General features: G+C 35.8%; 1 protein-coding gene across 1 annotated transcript in view; it reads right to left on the bottom strand.

Moving 5' to 3' along the window:
• Window positions 1-20,448, bottom strand: part of LOC131077354 (insulin-degrading enzyme-like 1, peroxisomal) — a 266,966-nt gene that overhangs the window by 12,705 nt on the left and 233,813 nt on the right. The window contains exons 22-24 of the mRNA XM_058014835.2: window positions 5,964-6,088; window positions 5,742-5,793; window positions 5,507-5,593 (exon numbers count right to left, since the gene is read on the bottom strand). Coding sequence (XP_057870818.2) covers window positions 5,507-5,593; window positions 5,742-5,793; window positions 5,964-6,088 — 264 coding nt within the window. The remainder of the gene's footprint in view (window positions 1-5,506; window positions 5,594-5,741; window positions 5,794-5,963; window positions 6,089-20,448) is intronic.

Raw genomic sequence — 20,448 nt, forward strand, 5'->3', positions numbered from 1 at the left:
TGGTAATAGTATGTGCTTGCTACTATGGGCCTAGCATTAGAAGGATCATTTCTTCTACCAGCTGCGTAACTTGTAGAATGGATGCTAATAAATTGAATTCACATTCAGATAGCAGCTCTATCAGTGGGACAACACTACAAGAATGCCAAAATGAAGTTGCACAAAAGTGGTTCAATGAACCCAAGAGATCTTTCTGCTTTCCAACAGCGTAGTGGGGTGATTTCAGAAAACTCAGCTTAATGATCACTATCAATAGGGTCACAGGCCAAGTGGAAGCAAGAACCTTCAAAAAGTGAATGTTTTACATTATCAGTGTCATTTATGATGGAATAAAGTACATTGGTTGAGCTCATTTGATTAGCAACTCCATTCATTCTCAAATGATAAAGTTCTTTGATCCTAGGACCATTCATATGGTCTCCTATTTAGTTTATTCCTTGTGCAAGGTAATACCTTTGAAGGATTGGATAAGGTGAGATCAAGAAAAATAAAAATTGAGGTATCAATAGCTGGAATATTGAGAAATGATGAAACATTTCAAGAGAATGGATGATGTCCTCAACATGTTAATGGTGAAAGACTTGAAGAATGAAAGCTATTAATGAATCTCATATCCGGCTAGGATGGTTATCAAGGAGTGGGAAGATTGATTCGCCCAATTTCCTACCTCTACTTAATCAAAGAATGTGGATTTGTTGGATATCTTCACAAGTTTTCATGGTACTCAAATGACCAGATTCTTCTTATGGAACATTGTAGGGAATTGTACTCAAGTAGAAGCTTTGAGGACAAAATCACTCCAATCCAATGGATGGCAATTCCATTCAGAAATTGCAATATAACTTATTGTTACACCTATTTTCAGCTGGAACAATTTATAATTGCAAGAAAATCAGCGTTTGTCAATTTGGTGGAGTTTGTACATGTGCCTACTGCTGCACCAACTTTTAGTGATATTTGCAATTTAGATTTTCAATTTTTATCGAAAATTTGTAGTACATGCCTATCATCAGCACTCATACCAGGATATTGCATCATTCTTTTGAAGGTTATTCAACAGCTGTACAGGTTGTATGGATGCCTGCAAGTAAGGATATTCATTACTAATTTTAAATGAAGTTATTTACTGCTCTTATCTGCCTCTCACACTGGTTAAAGCATTCTTGATTTAGTTGCCTTGATCTGATAATTTATGTATAGACTTTACCTTTTGCATATTGAGTTGGCAGACCGTCAAAAGTTTAATTTTTAATCAGAATCTGATTTCTTATTGTTTTTTAATGGCATATCTGCTCTCTAATGCTGATATGATTGTTGTTGGTTAAGGGTTTGAGTCTCATTATATTATCAAGGGTTTCAATTGGATATTAATCATTGTCTTTCCCAAATAGATCTAAGTATTTAGAGTTATTTGGCATCATCTAACAATCATCTGTTGCTTATTTGACAAATAATTGTCTTGAGTTAAATTCTGCAATTTAAATCTGATTATAGTAGTAGAGGGTTTTCATTATTTTGCATTTTAGTTGAGTCTTTTATAATCAGAAAAATACAAAAGAAATTGCATATTTCCTAGGGTTCTTAATTGGGGTCATTACAGTATCAGGCGCATTAATTTGATCAATTCATCATTACTAACATCATACTGAACGTTAAGCTTATTATTGGACTAACATGTTTCTAATATTTTGGTTACTATATAGGTTATTAACTTATTTAATGGCAATATATTCTTATTATTAATTGATTAATAATTCTAATGCTTGCTTTCTTTTCTCTTTGATTTCTCTATAAATCTATTTTAAGTAAATTTTATTTGGTTTGCCCATTTCTATAATCTTATCTTTTGTTTTAATTTGCATCTTAATTTCTTTTTCTCTTCTTGTGAGCTCTTTTGTTCTAGCCTTCTAGATTTGTTCTATTTTCCCTCTCTTTGTTGTTTCTTTAGTTTTTAATTTTTCTCCTTTTAACATGTGTAGCAATCTTCATCATTCCCCATCCATTTTCTTATCCTTTTTCACTTCACATTCCTCTTTCCTATCCTTGTCCTCTCCTATTTAGAGAACCAAATCTGCATTCTTTCACAAAATGTCATCTCAAGGATGGATCACAGAATGTGATCTGAAATGTTGATTCAAAAATATTTAGACAGTCATTGTCAGAAGCTCTTCCCCCCTTTTTGTCCATCACAAATTCATTGAGTCAAATAGATGACTACTCATAATCCACATGAGATTTAAGTTTTGACTTCTTTGGGTTATAAAGAAGGATAAAGCTTGCTTTTAAGGGTAAACAATAAACAAGTTGCAGCAACAATTATTCAGCTATCAGTCATCTAAGAACAATACCATAAACATCATTTTCTTAAAAATTCTTGTATTCTGATTCCAACAAATATTGTTGTACCTTATAACTGCAATAAAGAGATGTTGGAAATATTGTCGTTGATGTTAAAGTTCGAAGATGAAGTTGTCATTGATGTCAAAAACATGTCAAGAAGATGCATGAACTATATTGTTGGTTTGATCGTCATTAATGTCAAGGAGCAAGGTTTGAAGATAGAGAACAGGATTTGTGTGTGATGTAGAGATGTTTGAAGACATATATAAGAACTCATATATATGAATTGATTTGAATATAAAGAACGACGACTGATATATAAAGCAGATGTATACACATATTATAATGCATAACAATTAAAAAGAGCAGTGATAGAAGTAAACATGTACAGTGACTTTGATTAAAGACAAAGATGCTATGTAATATGTAAAACAAATAAAACAAATCAGGTAGCCGATAAAATGAATAAAGGAAAAAAATATATTGTTGTATACAGAAACAATGAATGTTTTTCAGTTGCACCCAATGGTGATGAAACACTCAGAAGACATCATATGTATCTTTTGACAGTGAAGATGAAACCTTTCACTAAGCATGGAAGTAGATGGCAGAGAGAGCAACGATGGAAGAAAATATGTTGTAAAGACAGCACTTGTACTAGATCACATGAAAGCTGTGATTAACAAAGTCTGTACGAACAGCAATATCAGAAAGCAATGATAAGCGTTGAATAAGTGATTGACTTCAATATAATTTCATGCTTCAAAAGCGTACCATTCTTTGACACGTCAGGTTCCTACATCACCGTATGAGAAGGGAGCGACTATAATATTCACAAGCCATCAGGTTACAGCAGAATGATAAGGTGTAAAGGGCATACGTGAACAAAATGTATGCATACGAAATAGAAGGCATATGGTCAACATGCCTTAAGTCGCTGACTATAGTTTTGCTAATATGATTAATAAGTTACAAAATTGGTAAAGATCATGAGACGGGAAACTCAAAAGATAATATTTATATATGCAGCAACTACATTGAGGACAGTGATAACCATTTCTAGTGCAGCGATTCATACAAGGTGGTGTATTAGAAAAGCTAGTTGATTAAGCCGAATAAAGTGTGTTGATTGGGACAGTGAGTTATCAAGCGGTAAAGATAGTATCAAAGGTTGATTCCTTAAAAGAGATTAAGAAGAGACTCAAATCAATAAACAAAAGATATCTATGTAACAGGCAGGAAAATAACTGATAAAATTTATTGATGGCATACAGGTAATCTGAAAGAGAGGACTTTGAAAGATCAGATGGCAAAGGATCCAACGGAAGTGATCCATAAGGCTGTGTTTCGCATGCTACCCAAAAATAGGTTGCAGGAATATATCGTATCAATATGATGTGGATTAATTAGTTTTAGAGACTGTTATTAAGCGAGTGTGTTACTAAAATAACAATGATTATCTTAACGTAAAGACAACACATAATAAAAAGGGGCGTGTAATTACCTCTAATAAGGAATGAAGAGATGCAAATCATGTTTAATGAAATAAAAAGAAGACACAAAACTATTCATATTAAAGAGACACAACCTTTCTATGAAAGGTCATATGAACGATATAAAAAGATCAAAAATCATTTTGTAGTTGGAGAGGAAATGTGTATATGTATGAGGTGTGTGTATGTGAAAATAAATGGCATGTGTAAGAGAGTGTAGTATGTTGAGTAAGTACGTGACTAATAGAAAATAAAATATCTATTCAGATATGCACTTGAATAGATTAAAAGAAGATTACTAAAGGAGTTGGAATGAAGATATAAGAGAGTGTGAAAGAAATATAAGTGAAGAGTGAAGTGTGTATATCATATGTGCAGAGAGTTCATAAGGATATAAAATACATATGAGGTGTGCAAGTGGAAGACATAAATAATCAGTTCTAGAAGAGCATATATCTGAAATATAACAGCAGAAATATAAACTTAGCACATGCAGATTTGAAGTGAAGAATATGCAGATTTAATGATCAGATTCATGAAGATTCTACAAAGCATAACTATGAAGATTTTATGAGACTTGTGAAGAGTGGTGTTTTGGAATAAAAGAAATATCAGATGTACACATTCAGACCTGTACGTAAAAGTGATAGAAGATTGTCAAAGACAGATGTCCGAGTGTATGTCTATATGACAGCAGATATAAAAGTATATTGAAGCTTAGTAAGGCAGATTTATGATCAGCTTATAGCAGATTTGAGAAAGAAATTGTGACAGATTTATATGAAGATATATATGCAGATTTGAAGAGTTTGCTATTGTCCATCATTCGTTGTTATAGCAGCATTGTCAAGGTGGAAAATCAGATTCATGTGAAGTGGGTTGGTGCTAACGAATTCTGAAGTGGGAGTTGGTGCTTCCAATGGGTTGGTGCTCACAAAATTCAGATTTGGGTGTTGGTGCTTATAGTGGGTTGGTGCTCACAAAATTCAGATTTGGGAGTTGGTGCTTCCAGTGGGTTGGTGCTCACAAAATCAGATTTGGAAGTTGGTGCTTCTAGTAGGTTGGTGCCTACTAACATTGTAAGAGGAGATATTTATAAAAGCACTTATTGCTGTGGTTTTCTCCCATAAGGGTTTCCACGTATATATCTTGTGTTCTACTTGCGTTATATCACATATGAATGTTGGTATGCAATGAATATGTTAATCAGATAAGTTATATACTTGTGCTCTTCAAGAGATATGGATTACATGGTATCGCAAGTAATATGAAAACCATTCATCAATTACATTCTATAAAATAAGGGGCTGAAGAAACAAGTTTCACCTTCATGGTCAAATGCATGCAGACTGATGCATTTGGTTGCTAAACTAACTATAGAAAAGGTCCCTTGACACGTCAAGTATCTGAATATAACATGGTGCATTAACACCACCTGGTAACATAAATTTATCAAGACACATGCATAGAAGCCAATGACACATTTTGAAAATTTGCATCTAATAAATGCTTGCTTCCACATATTTCTCTTCCAACATTTCTCCAAGATCCATACTGATCCAAATGGTATAAAGACGTCAAAGAAAATTCCAAGTTATAATAAAATGCCTAAGTATGGGGAGGATGATCTATTACATCAACATGATTATAATCTCATTTATGAAAAGTTCTACCTTAAACTCGTCATCTGACATTGCATGAAGTTTGCTTTCAAATGCCTTGAGAAATTCCTCCACTCTAATGTCCAGCTGTGCAGGGTCCTATAAAGTGGGGAAATAATCAAGACAGACATCTGAAGGTTAAGATATTGTCTGGAAATAAGCTATATACTAGAAAAAGGATTCAAGTTACTTGAAACAAAAAGATTATGATTCAGATACCCCGAACCATTGAAGTCACTGGCAATACCTTCACTGTGGATTGAATAATGAATTGAGCTCCTCGAATTCCAGAATCATTTCTGCATCAGAAGTGCATATAAGAAAATAATAAAATATGGTTCTGTTAAAAACTTGATCGCTTGCTAAAAAATGTAAAAGCACTATTATGTATAAATTGACAACTGTGGTGAAACGACTTTCCCCAAATAACTTTGGAGTACATATGGGAGAAACACATGTACTCAATTACCGCGTCATAAGTACAACAATATATCCAAGTTGCTCAACTGATCGAAGTTGATAAAAGGCTGGTTGCTTTGCACTAAGAACAAAAAGCTCTAGTTCAACATTCGTCTTGAGATTGTCTTGTTCAAGCTTTACATGTTTCAAGAACAACAGTTTTAGAATAGTTGATAATAAATAGCATCATTTTCCTTATTGAAAAGCCCAAAACAGATATAAACTGAAGCATATAGCAAGTTGTATCTGTATTCTTGTATATTTCTATATTAGAAGAAAATGTTTTAAAAAATTGAACTACATAAAATGTAACAAAAGAAATACAGGAAAAAGAAGCGATAAAAAATGATATGGTTTGTCCAATCTATATCCTAGATGAATACTTTCTAAGTGTGAGGCCCATTCATTTCTGCAGTTCTTTTCTCACTTCGTATCTTAAGATTGTCTTGCTCAAGCATTAAATGTTTCAAGAACCACAGTTTTAGTATAGTAGATGATAAATAGCATCATTTTCTTCATGCAGAAGTCCACATCAGATAAAAAATGAAGTGTATAGGAATTTATAGCTGTATTCTTGTATATTTCGATATTAGAGAAACTGTTTAAAAAAATTGAACTCCACAAAATGTAAAAAAAGAAAGAAGGAAGAAAAGAAAAAACTAAACGATGATATACTTTCCCAATTTATATCCTAAATAAGTAGTGTCTAAGTGTAAGTCTCATTCATTTCTGCAATTCTTGTCTCCCTCATTGTACCTTATTTTGATACTTCAAAAATGTTTTGGAACCATATAATGTGTTCTGGATAGATGTTTATATTGGGTGATTATTGTTTTCATATATGCTGATTAGTAATGTGTAATGTCCACTTACATTAAAACTTAGGAAATACGAACAACTAGCTTACTAAATTCAATTGCAAGAGACTTCTTTCCACGAAGTATAAAGAAATCTCTTACAATACTTCAAATAATGATAATTGATACTAGTCAATGCAAGAATGATAGATTTGATAAACAATTGATTTCACTTATAATACGATGATATAAGGCCAATATCACTGCTATCTCTGATTTAACAATTAAATGTATGCAAAGATGATCTTGATTTGTATATCTTATCTGCATTTAGTGCAATGCAATCAATGCTAAATATGGATAGAGTATCTCTGATATGACAATGCAGACTATGCTGCAAGTCAACTGTTTGTAGCCTTTTTTCATACATCGATAATACGATATTAATATGCTGTATGTTCTCTTCTCAATCGCTTATAGCGATGATGTAGATTTTCTGTTTCTGATTAGACTCCTGAAGTATGCAGTGATCTCCTTAATTATAGCTTATAGCAATAAGATAATTTCTATGCCTGATTTGGCTCTATCGATATGCAATTAACTTTGTATTGGTCTAATAAGACCTTCGATCTATATATAAATGCTTGCCTGATATATGTGTTTATGTAGCAATTCTATATGATCTCCAGATATAGATGCTTGCCTTATTTATCTTGTGAATTATAGAAATTCCAAAGGCGGTGTGTCTGATATGTATCGCTAGTAAATATGTGTCCAAAAGCCAAGGGGCTGTTTGCTCAATAAGAGCGAATCCACAAAGGATGAAATAAGAAATAAAGATATCCCATGACTTGAAGTGAGTATTTGATCCTCATTAAATATCTCATGGGATCGATAGGTTGTGTCTCTTCCTCGAATGAACTTATCCTCTAATTGCACCTTTACATGATCATTTTTTATGGATGCCATTATTAATCATTGGTCATTGTTAAGGATTAATTAATCATTTTCTGATTGAAGTTGCTCTATGATTATTATAGTCATTGTTTGACTAACAAACCAATGGAATGGTTAGTTGCTGATAATAATCAATATTTGTTTGATCATGCGCTCGAACTGAATCTTTCTTATCCAGCAATATGCTTCTTGATAATATACACAATCAGATCCATGAGGCAATCGATACTCTTTCTGTCATCTTATGATAGCGATGAATAAGAATGGATGTTACAGTGGTGACATTGATAAGTAGTTGTCTCCATGTATGATCAGTGTAGCATTGATATTTGAGTGTTATTATATGCATGCAATCAGGCTGCCTTCATGTTGTCTTGATGATGATGATGGGATATGTTACTCATCATCTCCATCGTCTTTCCTCTGCATGACAGATGTTATAGATCAATATAGATGCATACATGATTGGTGCATAAGAGATCTTCGTTATAATCATAGCTTCAGTATGCTGTAAGCCTTCATTCCTTGATTATGACAAGTGTGGATAGCATATCAAACTTCTTGTCTTCACTAATCTACCTTATTCTCTATGCTTTACTCAGATCCAAGATAGGAAAATCGTGAAGTCTTATGAATAAGACGACTTTCCTCCTTTAGGTCTTCATGCTTCATTCTTTATTGATACAACATGTAAGGCTACCTACTTGTACTTCTTAAATACTACATACAAATTGTTATTTCCTAACTACTGACTAGTTGAAGGTGTTTCAAGACTGCCACCCTTGATCACATAAGTGTCTTTTATTGCTTCTTATTATAAGGTTAAAGATGGGGACATCACATAATGATAATTGATATTCTAGCTCATTGTTTTTTATTTTATAACTTGGGTTAAGCATGCAAGTGCTGCAAAAACAAAGTCAAAGCACTCAATTTTGGTAAGGAAAGGTGCATCAGAACCTCCATGAAATAATTTATCCATCCTTATATTTATCACCAAAACCAATTATTTAATTACATTCAAATAAGGTTCACAAGTCCAATTTTGGTTTATACGGACCAAGTCTAAAAAATGTGTAATAAGATGGTGGGGAGGGGAGGAGATGGGCCAATGAGCCATAGATTATACAATCCCACCGATGCTCCCCACTACTTGAGGGAGAAAATATTTTCTAGAAATATACTTAACAATGCAACCCATAACGAAAACTGCAAAATGTTTTTTGATTTTGACTTCTACAAATCACGCTAAACAATTTTAACAGCTGTATTTCTGTGGAAACAACACCAATTTGTTAGGTCTTAAAATGAAGGCTCCATCCCTAGAACTATATTTCATTCACTAGCATAGGGATGTCAACAAGGCAATGAAATCAGTTCATCAACAAAACTATGGAGGACTCTGAGCTAACTCAACAATAGAGGGTTTTATTTTCTACAATTTCAGCTCAGCTCGAACTTCGCAGGACATTCCCAAGGGTGCACCTAAACAGGTATTGAAATCACCAAAGATAGGCAACAATTGATAGCTAAACCCAACTCACCTACTGAGCCCGTAAGACTGTCATTGGGTTGAGCTAACTAGCCATCTTTAACCCCTATATAGCTGATACAACAGCTTGCACAATATGCAAGGTGGGGTTCTGAAAACTGATTTCATTATTTAACTATTCATGACACTTGATACTTTATTCCTTTAGAGGAAATATTAAAAGAATATCAACCACCTTATTGAAATCTTGCCAAGACACTAGAACAGAAAATTGATCATGCTGAAACACAAAAACCGTTGAAGAATGATGACTCGTACTGAAATAAGCACCGACTATAAATAATAGTGTTCTACAAGGTCTGAAGAGAACAAACCCAAAAGAGCCAAGAAATACTAGTGCCAAAACAAGGACTTACTATAAATAGCAGTGTTCTCTAATGTTTAAGGAGAACAAACCTAGAAAAACCTAGAAAGATTGGTGCCTGAAACGAGCACTTCTTAAGAATTATAGTGTTCTCCAAAGACTGAGGAGAACAACCCAGAGAAACCCAAAAAGTTTGAATCATGAAATTTCTACACTCAATAATGTTCTATGAAATTCTTTTGGATTCAACTGCAAAGATTTTTAGTGCCAACGTTTTGGATCAAACTCTATGATGCATCATAATTGCTCTCTTCTCAAGCTTTCTTGCCTTGATGATGGATTATAGAGTTTGATCCAAAACGTTGGCACTAAAAATCTACACAATTGAATCCAAAAGAATTTCATAAAACCCAGAAAGACTGATGCCTAAAATGAGCATTTACTATAAACAATAGTGTTCTCCAAGGGCTAAGGAGAGCAACCCAAAAACACCTAGAATGCTACAAGGAGGGTTGTTACGAACTGAACTCGAAAACATCACCATGTGCATAGAAAACCCCAAATATTGGCCAACATTCATAGAATAGTGTAGTGTAAAAAAGGGGACATTACATATAACTACTTAAACTCAAAAAACAATTAATAGACAATCAAATAAACCATATTTACACCCCTCCCCCAAGAAAAAAAAAGAAAAGAAAAGGCCGTCTTCTAAGAAACAAGGAAAACAAGTAAGCATCAAGTAACATTAAGGAAGACTTTCCAAACTAATGACAATATTATAGACAAAAAATTATAGGCAACCTCAAAGATTACTTGACCAATCAAATGATTTTGGTGGAGGTCTTGAGGTAACACCCCTAGCAGAGTCAAGGGGCAGCATACCTTCCAAGGTCAAGGAGCAGTGCCTCTAACAAGGTTGAAGGGAAAAGCCTCTCACAGGGTCTAGGGCAAGCCAAAATGAACACTTCAAAACCACACAAAACTTCATGGCGCACACCATTTTCATGATTTTTCAAAAGAAAAAAAGAAATGTTAATAAAGCCATAAAGTAAAGCTTTTGGAGTGTTTAACCAACATATGCTAGTATATGAATAATGCTTGGGACCAATTAATCAAGGGACTTGTTGGTGTACGTTTTATCATATACCGAACATTAGAATAAAATATCCAAGGATACTCTATCATCTCCTAAACAAAATCACTACGTGAGCCAAGATTGCGAGAAAGACCACACGACGACTCCAAGGTCTATATGTGCAAACAAGTGACTTTACGTTGGGTAGCTTCCTTGGTAATGTATGCTGAAATACAAGGGGGACTTACGCTCAACAAATATCATTCACAAGCTAGGACTTAGATGGATTTATTAATGGCTGCTCTCTCTCTCTTTTTTTTGATTTTCGAATTTCGGACTTCTTCAAAAAAAGGATAAAAAGGATGAGGGTTTAGAAGTTTTATACTACTCCTATGAACTCAAGAGACGGTAAAGACTAGGTGAAACCAATAACAACACTTTGTTTCACCACTCTAGGTCAGCTACACAAAGCGGGTACAATCTTCTAGGATTGTGCTCAAGGTTTTCATACTTATGAATAATACCATCGATAGAACAATATTTACTCAAATCGGAAGTTAAAGCATCCACATCATAAGCTCAAGCTAAGTTTACACATTGAACGAAAATCATCCATCCAAAGAAAGTATGAGCAAGAGTTTCACCAATCTAAACTATCAAATCCTTCAATCATCTAACAACTTTTGAAAGCAAATTTACTCTAAGAAAACCTATTTTATTGTTGAAGAAAGATATGCAAACATGCAACCACTTAATAATAATAAGACTTCAAAGCAAAATCTGCAAATGAACTTTTTATTATTCAAGTAGCTCTAAGCAACAATTTCATAAAACTCTCCACAACACAATGAAATGAGAGAATGAAAGTTTATATAGAGTTCTGAGAAACAAATGAAAGGTCGAGATCGATCTAAGATCAACGACTGAGATTAAGACAACACAACTCTAGATAAAGTTTCCCAAAATAACACTAGAAATCAATGCATGCTAGACAAGTGACATGAATAGCCATTTCCTAGGAAGGCACATCCTTATCTTGCTGATCGGCAGTGTGTTCAATGAACCTGGACATGATCGAGACGACTTCTTCCATAGTGACATGTGGCAGCATATTGATCTTGTACTCCCATCCATCCAAGTCATCTGCACAAACGGCGAATGCAATCTCCCATTCCAACTCCTGTTTTTGGAATGCATCTCAGATGGACAAGAGTTCTAATGCCTTGGTCAAATTTTGCTTCAAGACTAGTCCTATGACGATGAAAAAAATCGCTCGAGTTTTGAGTTTTAGATTTTCCAACCGCATATCAGCTTCTCGGATGGTCTCCTTTTCAAGCAAATCAGCAGTTACAAGGATAATTTTGTTTTGTGTTTCTTTAATCTACTTCTCGGACTTAATACTTTCAGCCTTTACCTTCTCCAGGACTTCACCGCGTGCAACCAATACCCAATGCCATGTGCTAAAGTCATATGCGGCTCCTACTGCAATTATCTTTCCATCAATTAGTTCCTCCTTAGGCATGTCTTTCAATACTCTAAGGCACAGGATAACTCTGTCTTGAATATCCTAAAGGTCAACCCATACTTTTGCCATATTTGCAATTTTGGAAAGAAAGGAGGTATGCCCATATATCAAAATCAATTTATCCATGAACGTGGCTGCTTCTTCTCTTTTACTTGCCATCCACTCTTTAACTTCTCTGGCTGTCACCTTTTCTTCCTCATAAGATTTCCAGTTGCCCCTTGTGAAGGATTCAAAAGTAGGGTAGTTGGTGCATCGCCTTGGTTAAGTGGCTTGGTCAAGTGCTGAATGTATTCTTTTAGATGCTCAATTTACTTCTTATATTCTCTTTTCTTTCTTACCTCTTTATCTATTCTTGCCTTCATGGAAGCGACTGAATTGTCTAACTCTTCCACCTCCTGACCTTTGGTAGTTGGTCCCAAGTCAAAAGTGGTAATTTCATACTCTTGATGAGTTGTATCTTCTTTTGACTTCTTCACTTTTGGTACAACAATCTAAATTGTACGGTAGCCTGTCTCATCTATCTGGATTGTAGAAAACTTCCTGGCAGGCTTCTTTGCAGTGACCTTCCACTGGTCTAGCCAAGAAATCGGCTGCATCATCTTCCTCTTCCTGAACTTCCACTGGTGCTTTTATTTTCAGTCTTTCTTTCAGCCAATCAGGAATCATAGGCTACTCAATGCCTTCCTCTTCCTAATCATTCTCTTCACATTGCATATTTTGGCCTCCTCGAAGAGCAGAAATCATTCCCTTCTGAAATTCATTGCCCAGAATATCCATTTCATTATTCGACTCCAATATTTTTGTGCCTGTAGGAGACGGTGGTTCTTCATCTTCTTGATGGATTGTCATCACATTTCCCTCATGAATTGGAGAAGGAATTTCTATTTCATCAAGTGGTTGATCCTCTATAATCATCAGGCTTTCCAAATTCCTAGATGCAGCAGAATGGGGTGGCTTTGACCTCTGCTTCTTTTGAGCAATTTCCTCATTTGCGACTTCCTTCCCTTTTGACCTTGAATGGTCATCAATTGCTTCCTTTTTCTTGAATTGATGCTTCCAACTGGCTTGGCACTTTCTTCATTGGAGGATTATGACTCTATGACACCCATCAGGTTATATGTGAGAGTCACACCTCTTCGCTTCAGCCCTTGGACTTGCTCGTCAACCCACCATTGTGAATATTTGAAAACTAACCGCATCAAGGTGTTTAGATCAGCAAGTTCTGGTTCTGACCATTTCACAGGAGGAAGAGGCCAATTTTCATCAAAGCGCGGCTAAGTGTATTCCCCATCGTCCTTTAATGGATCAGACACTTGGAATGGCTCAATTCTTCTGATCAATCTTACTGACAGTCTGGACCAAAGTCTTTTCCGAACTTCGAACTCATCTGCAAGATTTGCCCAAAAATCTTCCAAATCAATTCTATGTTTGTACTTTTCTTCGTTTACTGATCCAATATGATTATGAGGATCAAATCAGCCCGAGATCGATAGAGTGTGAACGAGTACCATTGCATTTCCAAATTGGCACTTTCAGCTACCTGTGCTATTGGACAAGACACTAGCATATTTCCAATGAAAAATGGAAAGAAAATAGCTGCCTTTTGCTTGGATCTTTGGAAGTTTTGATATGTCTCCAACTGTCTAAGGACTTCAAGCAAGACCATTTTGTTTGTGGGATAAATCGAAAGACGATAAGGACATCCGGTGAACCCCTCGATTCTTATGTATGTGAATCAAGGACTCTGGATAAACCAGGATCCATACTTGCTTATTAGACTTTTGGCCTTTGGAGTTGGCCTTTGATGGGTTCCTACTTGTAATGTTCTGGTGATACATCAAGAAAGCATCATTTACCCACCTGAAGTGGGCATTTTCGCTCAATTGTAGTTGCGGATAGCAGTCATAGGACTTGAACTCATTTTCGCCATTGCCTACAATGCCTTTGCAAATCAGTCCTATATATCTATAGTCTCATGCCAACAAGCAGGCGATGTAAGAGCTCATATAAAAGGACTTTGTCCTTTCCAAATTCCTCAACTGTTTGTCCAAGTTGTCACTGATTATTCTGGACCAATTGAACATCTTGACTCTGGATGTGATCTCGTCAATGAAATAATACATCCATGTCTCGAATGGCGCACCTTGAGGGCTGCCCATTACCCTATTCAACAGTAAGATGAGATCGCCATAGTCTTCTTTGAAATCAGTGCACAATAACCTCTTTGGCACCTTCTTGAGATTAGGAATTGGCTTTCCTAACCATGACTTATTGATATTTGTTATGCACAATTCAAGCTGATCTTCATAAATTCTTTTAGTTTGCTCCTTAGTTTTATAGGAAGTCCTGTTGTAGCTCGAAATCCCAAATGCTTCCTGAATGGCTAGTTCTCCAAGACGAGCCAAGAATCTTCCATCTGCTGCAACAATTTCTCTCTCCTGTGAGTTGTAGTGTATGGCACACTCAACCATCAATTCTGCAGATTCCATAGCCGGTGGAAATCTAGCTGCCTGGACGATGCCATTTCTCATCATCCGGCAAGCAATGGGTGTTGGCAAAAATCCATCTAGTCCATACATTCTTTTTCTGAAGTCCTTGAAATCTACGTGCCTAAGGTTGGCGTCTTTGACATTTATCCATTTGGAAATGACTTTCGACTCTAGTTGCAACCCTTTACTGGCAAACTTCATCTGGGTTTTTCTCGAAGGTGCTCCTTTCGTAGTCATTAAATTGCGAAACATCAGAGTTGCCGGAAACTCCTTTGTCCCTCCCTGGGAACGCATATCCCCATATCCGTTCCCATTTCTGAAATGGATACGTATCCGATACAACCCAGATACACGTCGAATATTGTACCCACGCATTCCCAAAAATCCTTGACTTCCAGCCATGTTAGATACTAATGTGATTTGATTTTTTTTAAAAATTGATGTAAATCTTCCTAAATTTAATTTTTAAAAACTTCATTCATGCATTTTTTGAAAAAAAAATGATATTAACAAAACCTACATCAAATGAGAAAGACAAATGAATCTATTTCAGTGACCCATTTTTTGGGTTATCTTCCAATGCAACTCTACTATTTTTGTATATTGTAAAATGTCAAATCAACTTATCATTATTTAATATTTATGTAGCAATTATGTGTCTATATTGCTTTTGAAGTAATGAAAATCTCCTCGAATAACTTTGAAAATTGTGTTAAATATATGTGTATTTGTTTTTTATGTATGACGTATCAATATTGGGGGTCTTAAAAAATAGCCGTATCCATACCCGATACCGTATCTGTATCTGATACCGTATCTGTGTCCATGCAACTTTGCGAAACACATGAAAAATTTAACACTACTTCTTGAGAAAATTCAAAGTTATAATTCTGATTTTAGACGTTTTATCTCAGAATTTTCACTTTCAGCTTGTTAAAAAGCTAAAATTCTGAGAAAAATCAGACTGAAAGTGGATGAAATTGGTCAAGTACTTAGTAAATTCTGAGAAATAAACAGTTTAGACAGAAGGAATCAGTCAAAAATATGAATTTTTTGAACCTCTGGAGTTTTCTTTGACTGATTTTGGTGAAAATTTGTCTCTAATTCTGTCTTAAACTCAGAAAAAGCACTTTGTTTCTCTCGAAGATTTTGTCTTCCAACACTTTAAAATTTTTCTTCAACTAAAAAATTTATCTCTGTCTTCCAGAATTCACCTTGAAAATTCACCTTCAAAACCTATCTTTCACCCTCTGCAATCGAACTTCAACCTTTGAACTTGATAATGAATTTTGAAGTGACAGGTTGAGTTGAGAAGCTTGATTTTTAGAAGCTTTAAGTGTTTGTTCTTTTTGTGTTTGTTTTTATTTTCCTTAGGTTCATCGAACTTAGCCTTGTTTTATTTTCTCAAAATGGAAACTTTTATTTTCACCCAAGGTGTTTAGGCATAGAACCTTCTAGATGATTCTCTCAAATTTCAAAAAAAAAAAAAAAATTCTAAGTGTTGAACTTTTTTGAAAATTTCTTCAAGTGTTGAACTTATTTTCCCTTCGAAATTAATTCAAGTGTTGGAAAAAAATAATAATATTCCAAGTGTTTGAATTTATTTTCCAACCTCTTCAATCTTGGTCGATCTTCCAATAGTGGATTTCACGTGTTTCTCATCAAAATTGTCTGTTTGTTTAGCCATTTTTCTCTTTCTCATGGCAAACTTGCTCATCTTGTCTAAACCAATGCTATGGCAAACTTCTTGAGCCTTTGGCCATCTTTCTCTAGTCATGGTGGACTTCAAGGTTGATTGGGCATTCCAAGTCAGGAGGGCAGATTTCACTCAAGTTTCGAAAAATGCAAATCATATTGTAAGTCGTACTTTACCTTTTTGACACATCCAATTCCCCCCTTTAGGCGGATTTTATCTTTTTTTGGCCAAGGCTGACTTTGAAGTCACCTTGTCATGCTTTCTCCTTGGTGGATTTTCTAACTTCCTTGATTGCTTCTTGGCGGACCTTGAGTCCTTTTGGACAAGGCGGACTTACCTCGTGTTTGGACGTTCTTTCTATGCCTCGGTTGGACTTTGATGCTTGTTAGGCCGACTCCTTTCATGCCATGTTTTCTTACCTTCCTAGGGCAGGCTTTAGAGTTCATATGCTATCCTTCATAGAAGGCGGACTTTATGGTCCATTAGACAACATGCTTTGGCAGACTTGGTAGTTGATAGGATATGTGCAAGGGCGGACTTTGCTACTGTTGAGCCATCTCCTCTTTGCCTTGGTCGGGCTTGACCCTTCATCTGCCAATCCTCTTGGATGGGCTTTGCTCTTCATTGGATATCCTTCATAGGGGGCAGACTTGAAGGCTAATTGGACAGTCTTCCTTGGGCTAGGCGGACTTGGTCTTGTGTTTTGGACATCTATTCTAGCTGCTGGTTGGACTTAGAGAGTGTTTAGACCATGCCTTCTACCATGCTGGCCAGACTTTGAAGTTCATCTGCCATGTCTAAACCTCGTGCAAACTTGATAGCTTCTTTTATGCACATGCAAGGGCAAACTTCATAGCTGATTGGAGATAAATTCATGTGCCATCATTCCAACTCTTGCTTCCACTGCCATGTTTTGATCTTCTGGATCAAACCTTAGCCCTGAGCTTTTCCTTGCATTTTACACTTAGAGACATAATTTTTTGATTTTGAAGACATGGGTACCGATAACATGACCTGAGTGACCAAACCCTAGGTTTGGTTTCAAAAAAGAAAAAAGAAAGCCAAAAAAAGTTGCTTCCCGAATTGGTTCCAAAGTGCCAAAAATAAAAAAAGCAAAAAAGCAGAATTCCTAAAAAATAGGAAGGTGTCAGAATTGACCCAAAGCAATTGCGATCTTTGTCCTTTGGAACTTCTGAGTGCTTTGGTGATGTCCAAACATTGATCGGGGCATGATTTCTCTATTTGACCAAGATGACCTCTCAAAAATCTAACTCTAAACTCTCGAAAAAGGAAGACTTATGAAATCGCAACGCTTAGACAAAACCCTTAAAAATGGCAAACAACTGGGGGTCCCCATTTGCAATGGGGCGATGTGTGAAATAGGTCACAACAGGACCCCATTTAATTGCACACTAGAGGTTGAGGATGTTGCATCCAATCAATCATTGAACCCAAATAGTATTGTAAGCACTTTGGAATCATTTTAATCATGAAAATATAGCCCATTGTCCAAGAATGTACTTTCTCCCAATTCAACAACCTGAATTAAAAAAATCTGTTTTTGTCACAATCATAAGTAGAGGAAGAATCAAGTATGATGTCTTTAGTCAAACTCTAAGAACCCCAATTTTGTTTGAGACAAAACCATATTCCAATAGGTTGTATAACTGATGTCGGGGGTACAAACCATATAATGCAACAATCAAAAAGTCATACCTACTGTTGAACAACAAACTTGTGAGCATGGTGGTACATTAATATATGAAATAGAATTATACAATGTATAGGTATGTAGAGTTTATAATCATACAACATATGACAACTTAGGCTATCAAGAACTTTAAGCCATACAATTTAGAAAGGCCATATTGTTTGCAAGGGTCATACAATAATGATTCGTATAGCAAATTTATAGATGGGTTGTATAGGAGTAAATGAGAATTGTTTGACAAAACCCGATGAGATTGTACAATGCATGAGAGATGAATCTGTACAACAATATTTATAGTAGGTCGTACAAATGTAGTACAAGAAAATTGTGTAGTGGTAAATAATGGCAAAGAAATTGGAAACTCGCTCCTAGCAAGCCATACGATGAAGGCAAAATAAAGTTGTATGATAGGGGAAAGCACGGTCCATTCAATGGTATTAGGGGGACCTTTAATATTTAATTTTCTAATATTTGACTTTTCCACCTACACGAACTTGAACTTATATTATTTTTTTTTTGTTTCTTCCATGTGGGGCCCACTTTTTATCTTTCACTTTTTCTTTTTCTACCTAATCCATTGTTGTTGACAAGGTCTCCCTTTCAACCTCTTCGAGGTCTCGTAGGAGTTTTGTCTAGTGGGTAGAGTAGCATGTGAGATTGGTATGATCAATCCACCTTCCTCGATGTAGCACAAGTACATTCTAACTGCTTCTAACTACTGTACCAAGTGGTTTGAAGCTCAAGCTTTAAAACAGTGCAATGTTGATGCTGTTATCAAATTTTTAGAAGAAAATATTATTACACGCTTTGCATGTCCTCATTCTTTAGTATGCGATAATGGCCTTGCTTTTGCATCTTTGAAATTTTCTAACTAGGCTTTTGATTATCGGATTACATTAAAATTTTCATCTAACTACTATCCCCAAGGGAACAGTCTAGCTAAGTCCACGAACAAAAACCTATTACAGGTGATCAAAAAACTATTGGATAAGAATCGAAAGGATTGTCACCCCCAATTTTGGTTCGCCCTTTGGGCAGACCACACGAGACTCAAGTCATCCATTGGGACATCACCCTATCACTTGGTGTATGGCCTAGATCCCATTTTTCTAGTCCAATTGAGAATCCCCTTGCAGTTCATGCAAGATTAAATAGGAGTTGATAACACTATTGAAGCAAGGCTATCTCAATTACTATATTTGGAAGAAAAAAGAAACAACACAATTGACAACTTTGCCAAACATCAGGAAGTCCTCAAACGCTGGTTTGACAAGAGGGCAAAAGTAAAAACTTCTCATATTTCCGACCTGGTCCTCTGTTGGGACAAAGCACATGAACGGAAAGGCGAGCATGACAAATTCGATAATCTTTGGCTCGGTCCTTTCCAGATTTCAGAAATCCTGGGAGAAAAAGCATTTCGACAAAAGACCTTAACAGGAAAGGATGTTCCCTTGCCTGTGAACAGTCAATTTCTTAAGCACTACATTCAGCCATAGGTTTCTTTTGAATCCTTTCCATGTATATATCTAGAGTAGGTTTCTTGTTTTTTGCTTTAGCTTAGTTTGCTTTCTTGCTTTAGTTTAGGTTTGCTTTTCGGAAAGGGTTGTTTCCTGTCATTTTGAAAGGAGTGTTTGTGTTCGTTGTAGAGCATTGGCATACAAAGTTAGACGTTTGTTTCCTACCGTTCCTTCGATGTTAGCTCTAGTAAAACACTTGACCATAGGGACGCCCCATAGGATATTCAGTTGGTCGAGAAAACCTTTCCATTCAAAATCTTGTTGCTTGTCAAAACTTATCCTCAACATCGTGATTACTGCCCTTTACATTTAACGATTTGCATAGGAGTGGTTGTTCGTCAAAAGGACACTATGTCAATGTCAAAATCTGAAGCTTTGCTCCAGCGACCACTGTGATGCTCAATCCCACATAGGCTTAATTGCCTGCAAGCCAAAGAGAAAGTAAAAACAAAAAAGAAAATTAAAAGAAGAGAAATTGAAAACAAAGAAATATCAAAATATGTTTGGCTTTGGGAGTGCAAACACCTCTGCCGATATTCAAAAAAGAAAATCTATCGGAAACGGAGCAATCTCTGAGAGTTTATAGGCGATAACTCCGTTGGGGCTATAGATGCTCGCTGGTAGCGAGGTTCTATCCAAGTTGCTTTTGGAGTATGAGTCCCCAGGGTAACTTGACATAGTGAAACATTCATGCTTCAACCCTTTCTAAGCTAGAATGAACCCCACTGCACACACTGGATAATCTGATAGCGTATTATTTGATTTGACCTGCAATTTTATTTAGTCCTAAAAGACTTTTCTCTATCTTTCCGTCCAACTGGTGGTGGCTAACCAAGGATTCTGGGTTCGATCCGGACTATCCTCCCCAA

This window comes from Cryptomeria japonica, chromosome 4 (assembly GCF_030272615.1).
Source record: "Cryptomeria japonica chromosome 4, Sugi_1.0, whole genome shotgun sequence".
NCBI classification, from domain to species: Eukaryota; Viridiplantae; Streptophyta; class Pinopsida; order Cupressales; family Cupressaceae; genus Cryptomeria; species Cryptomeria japonica.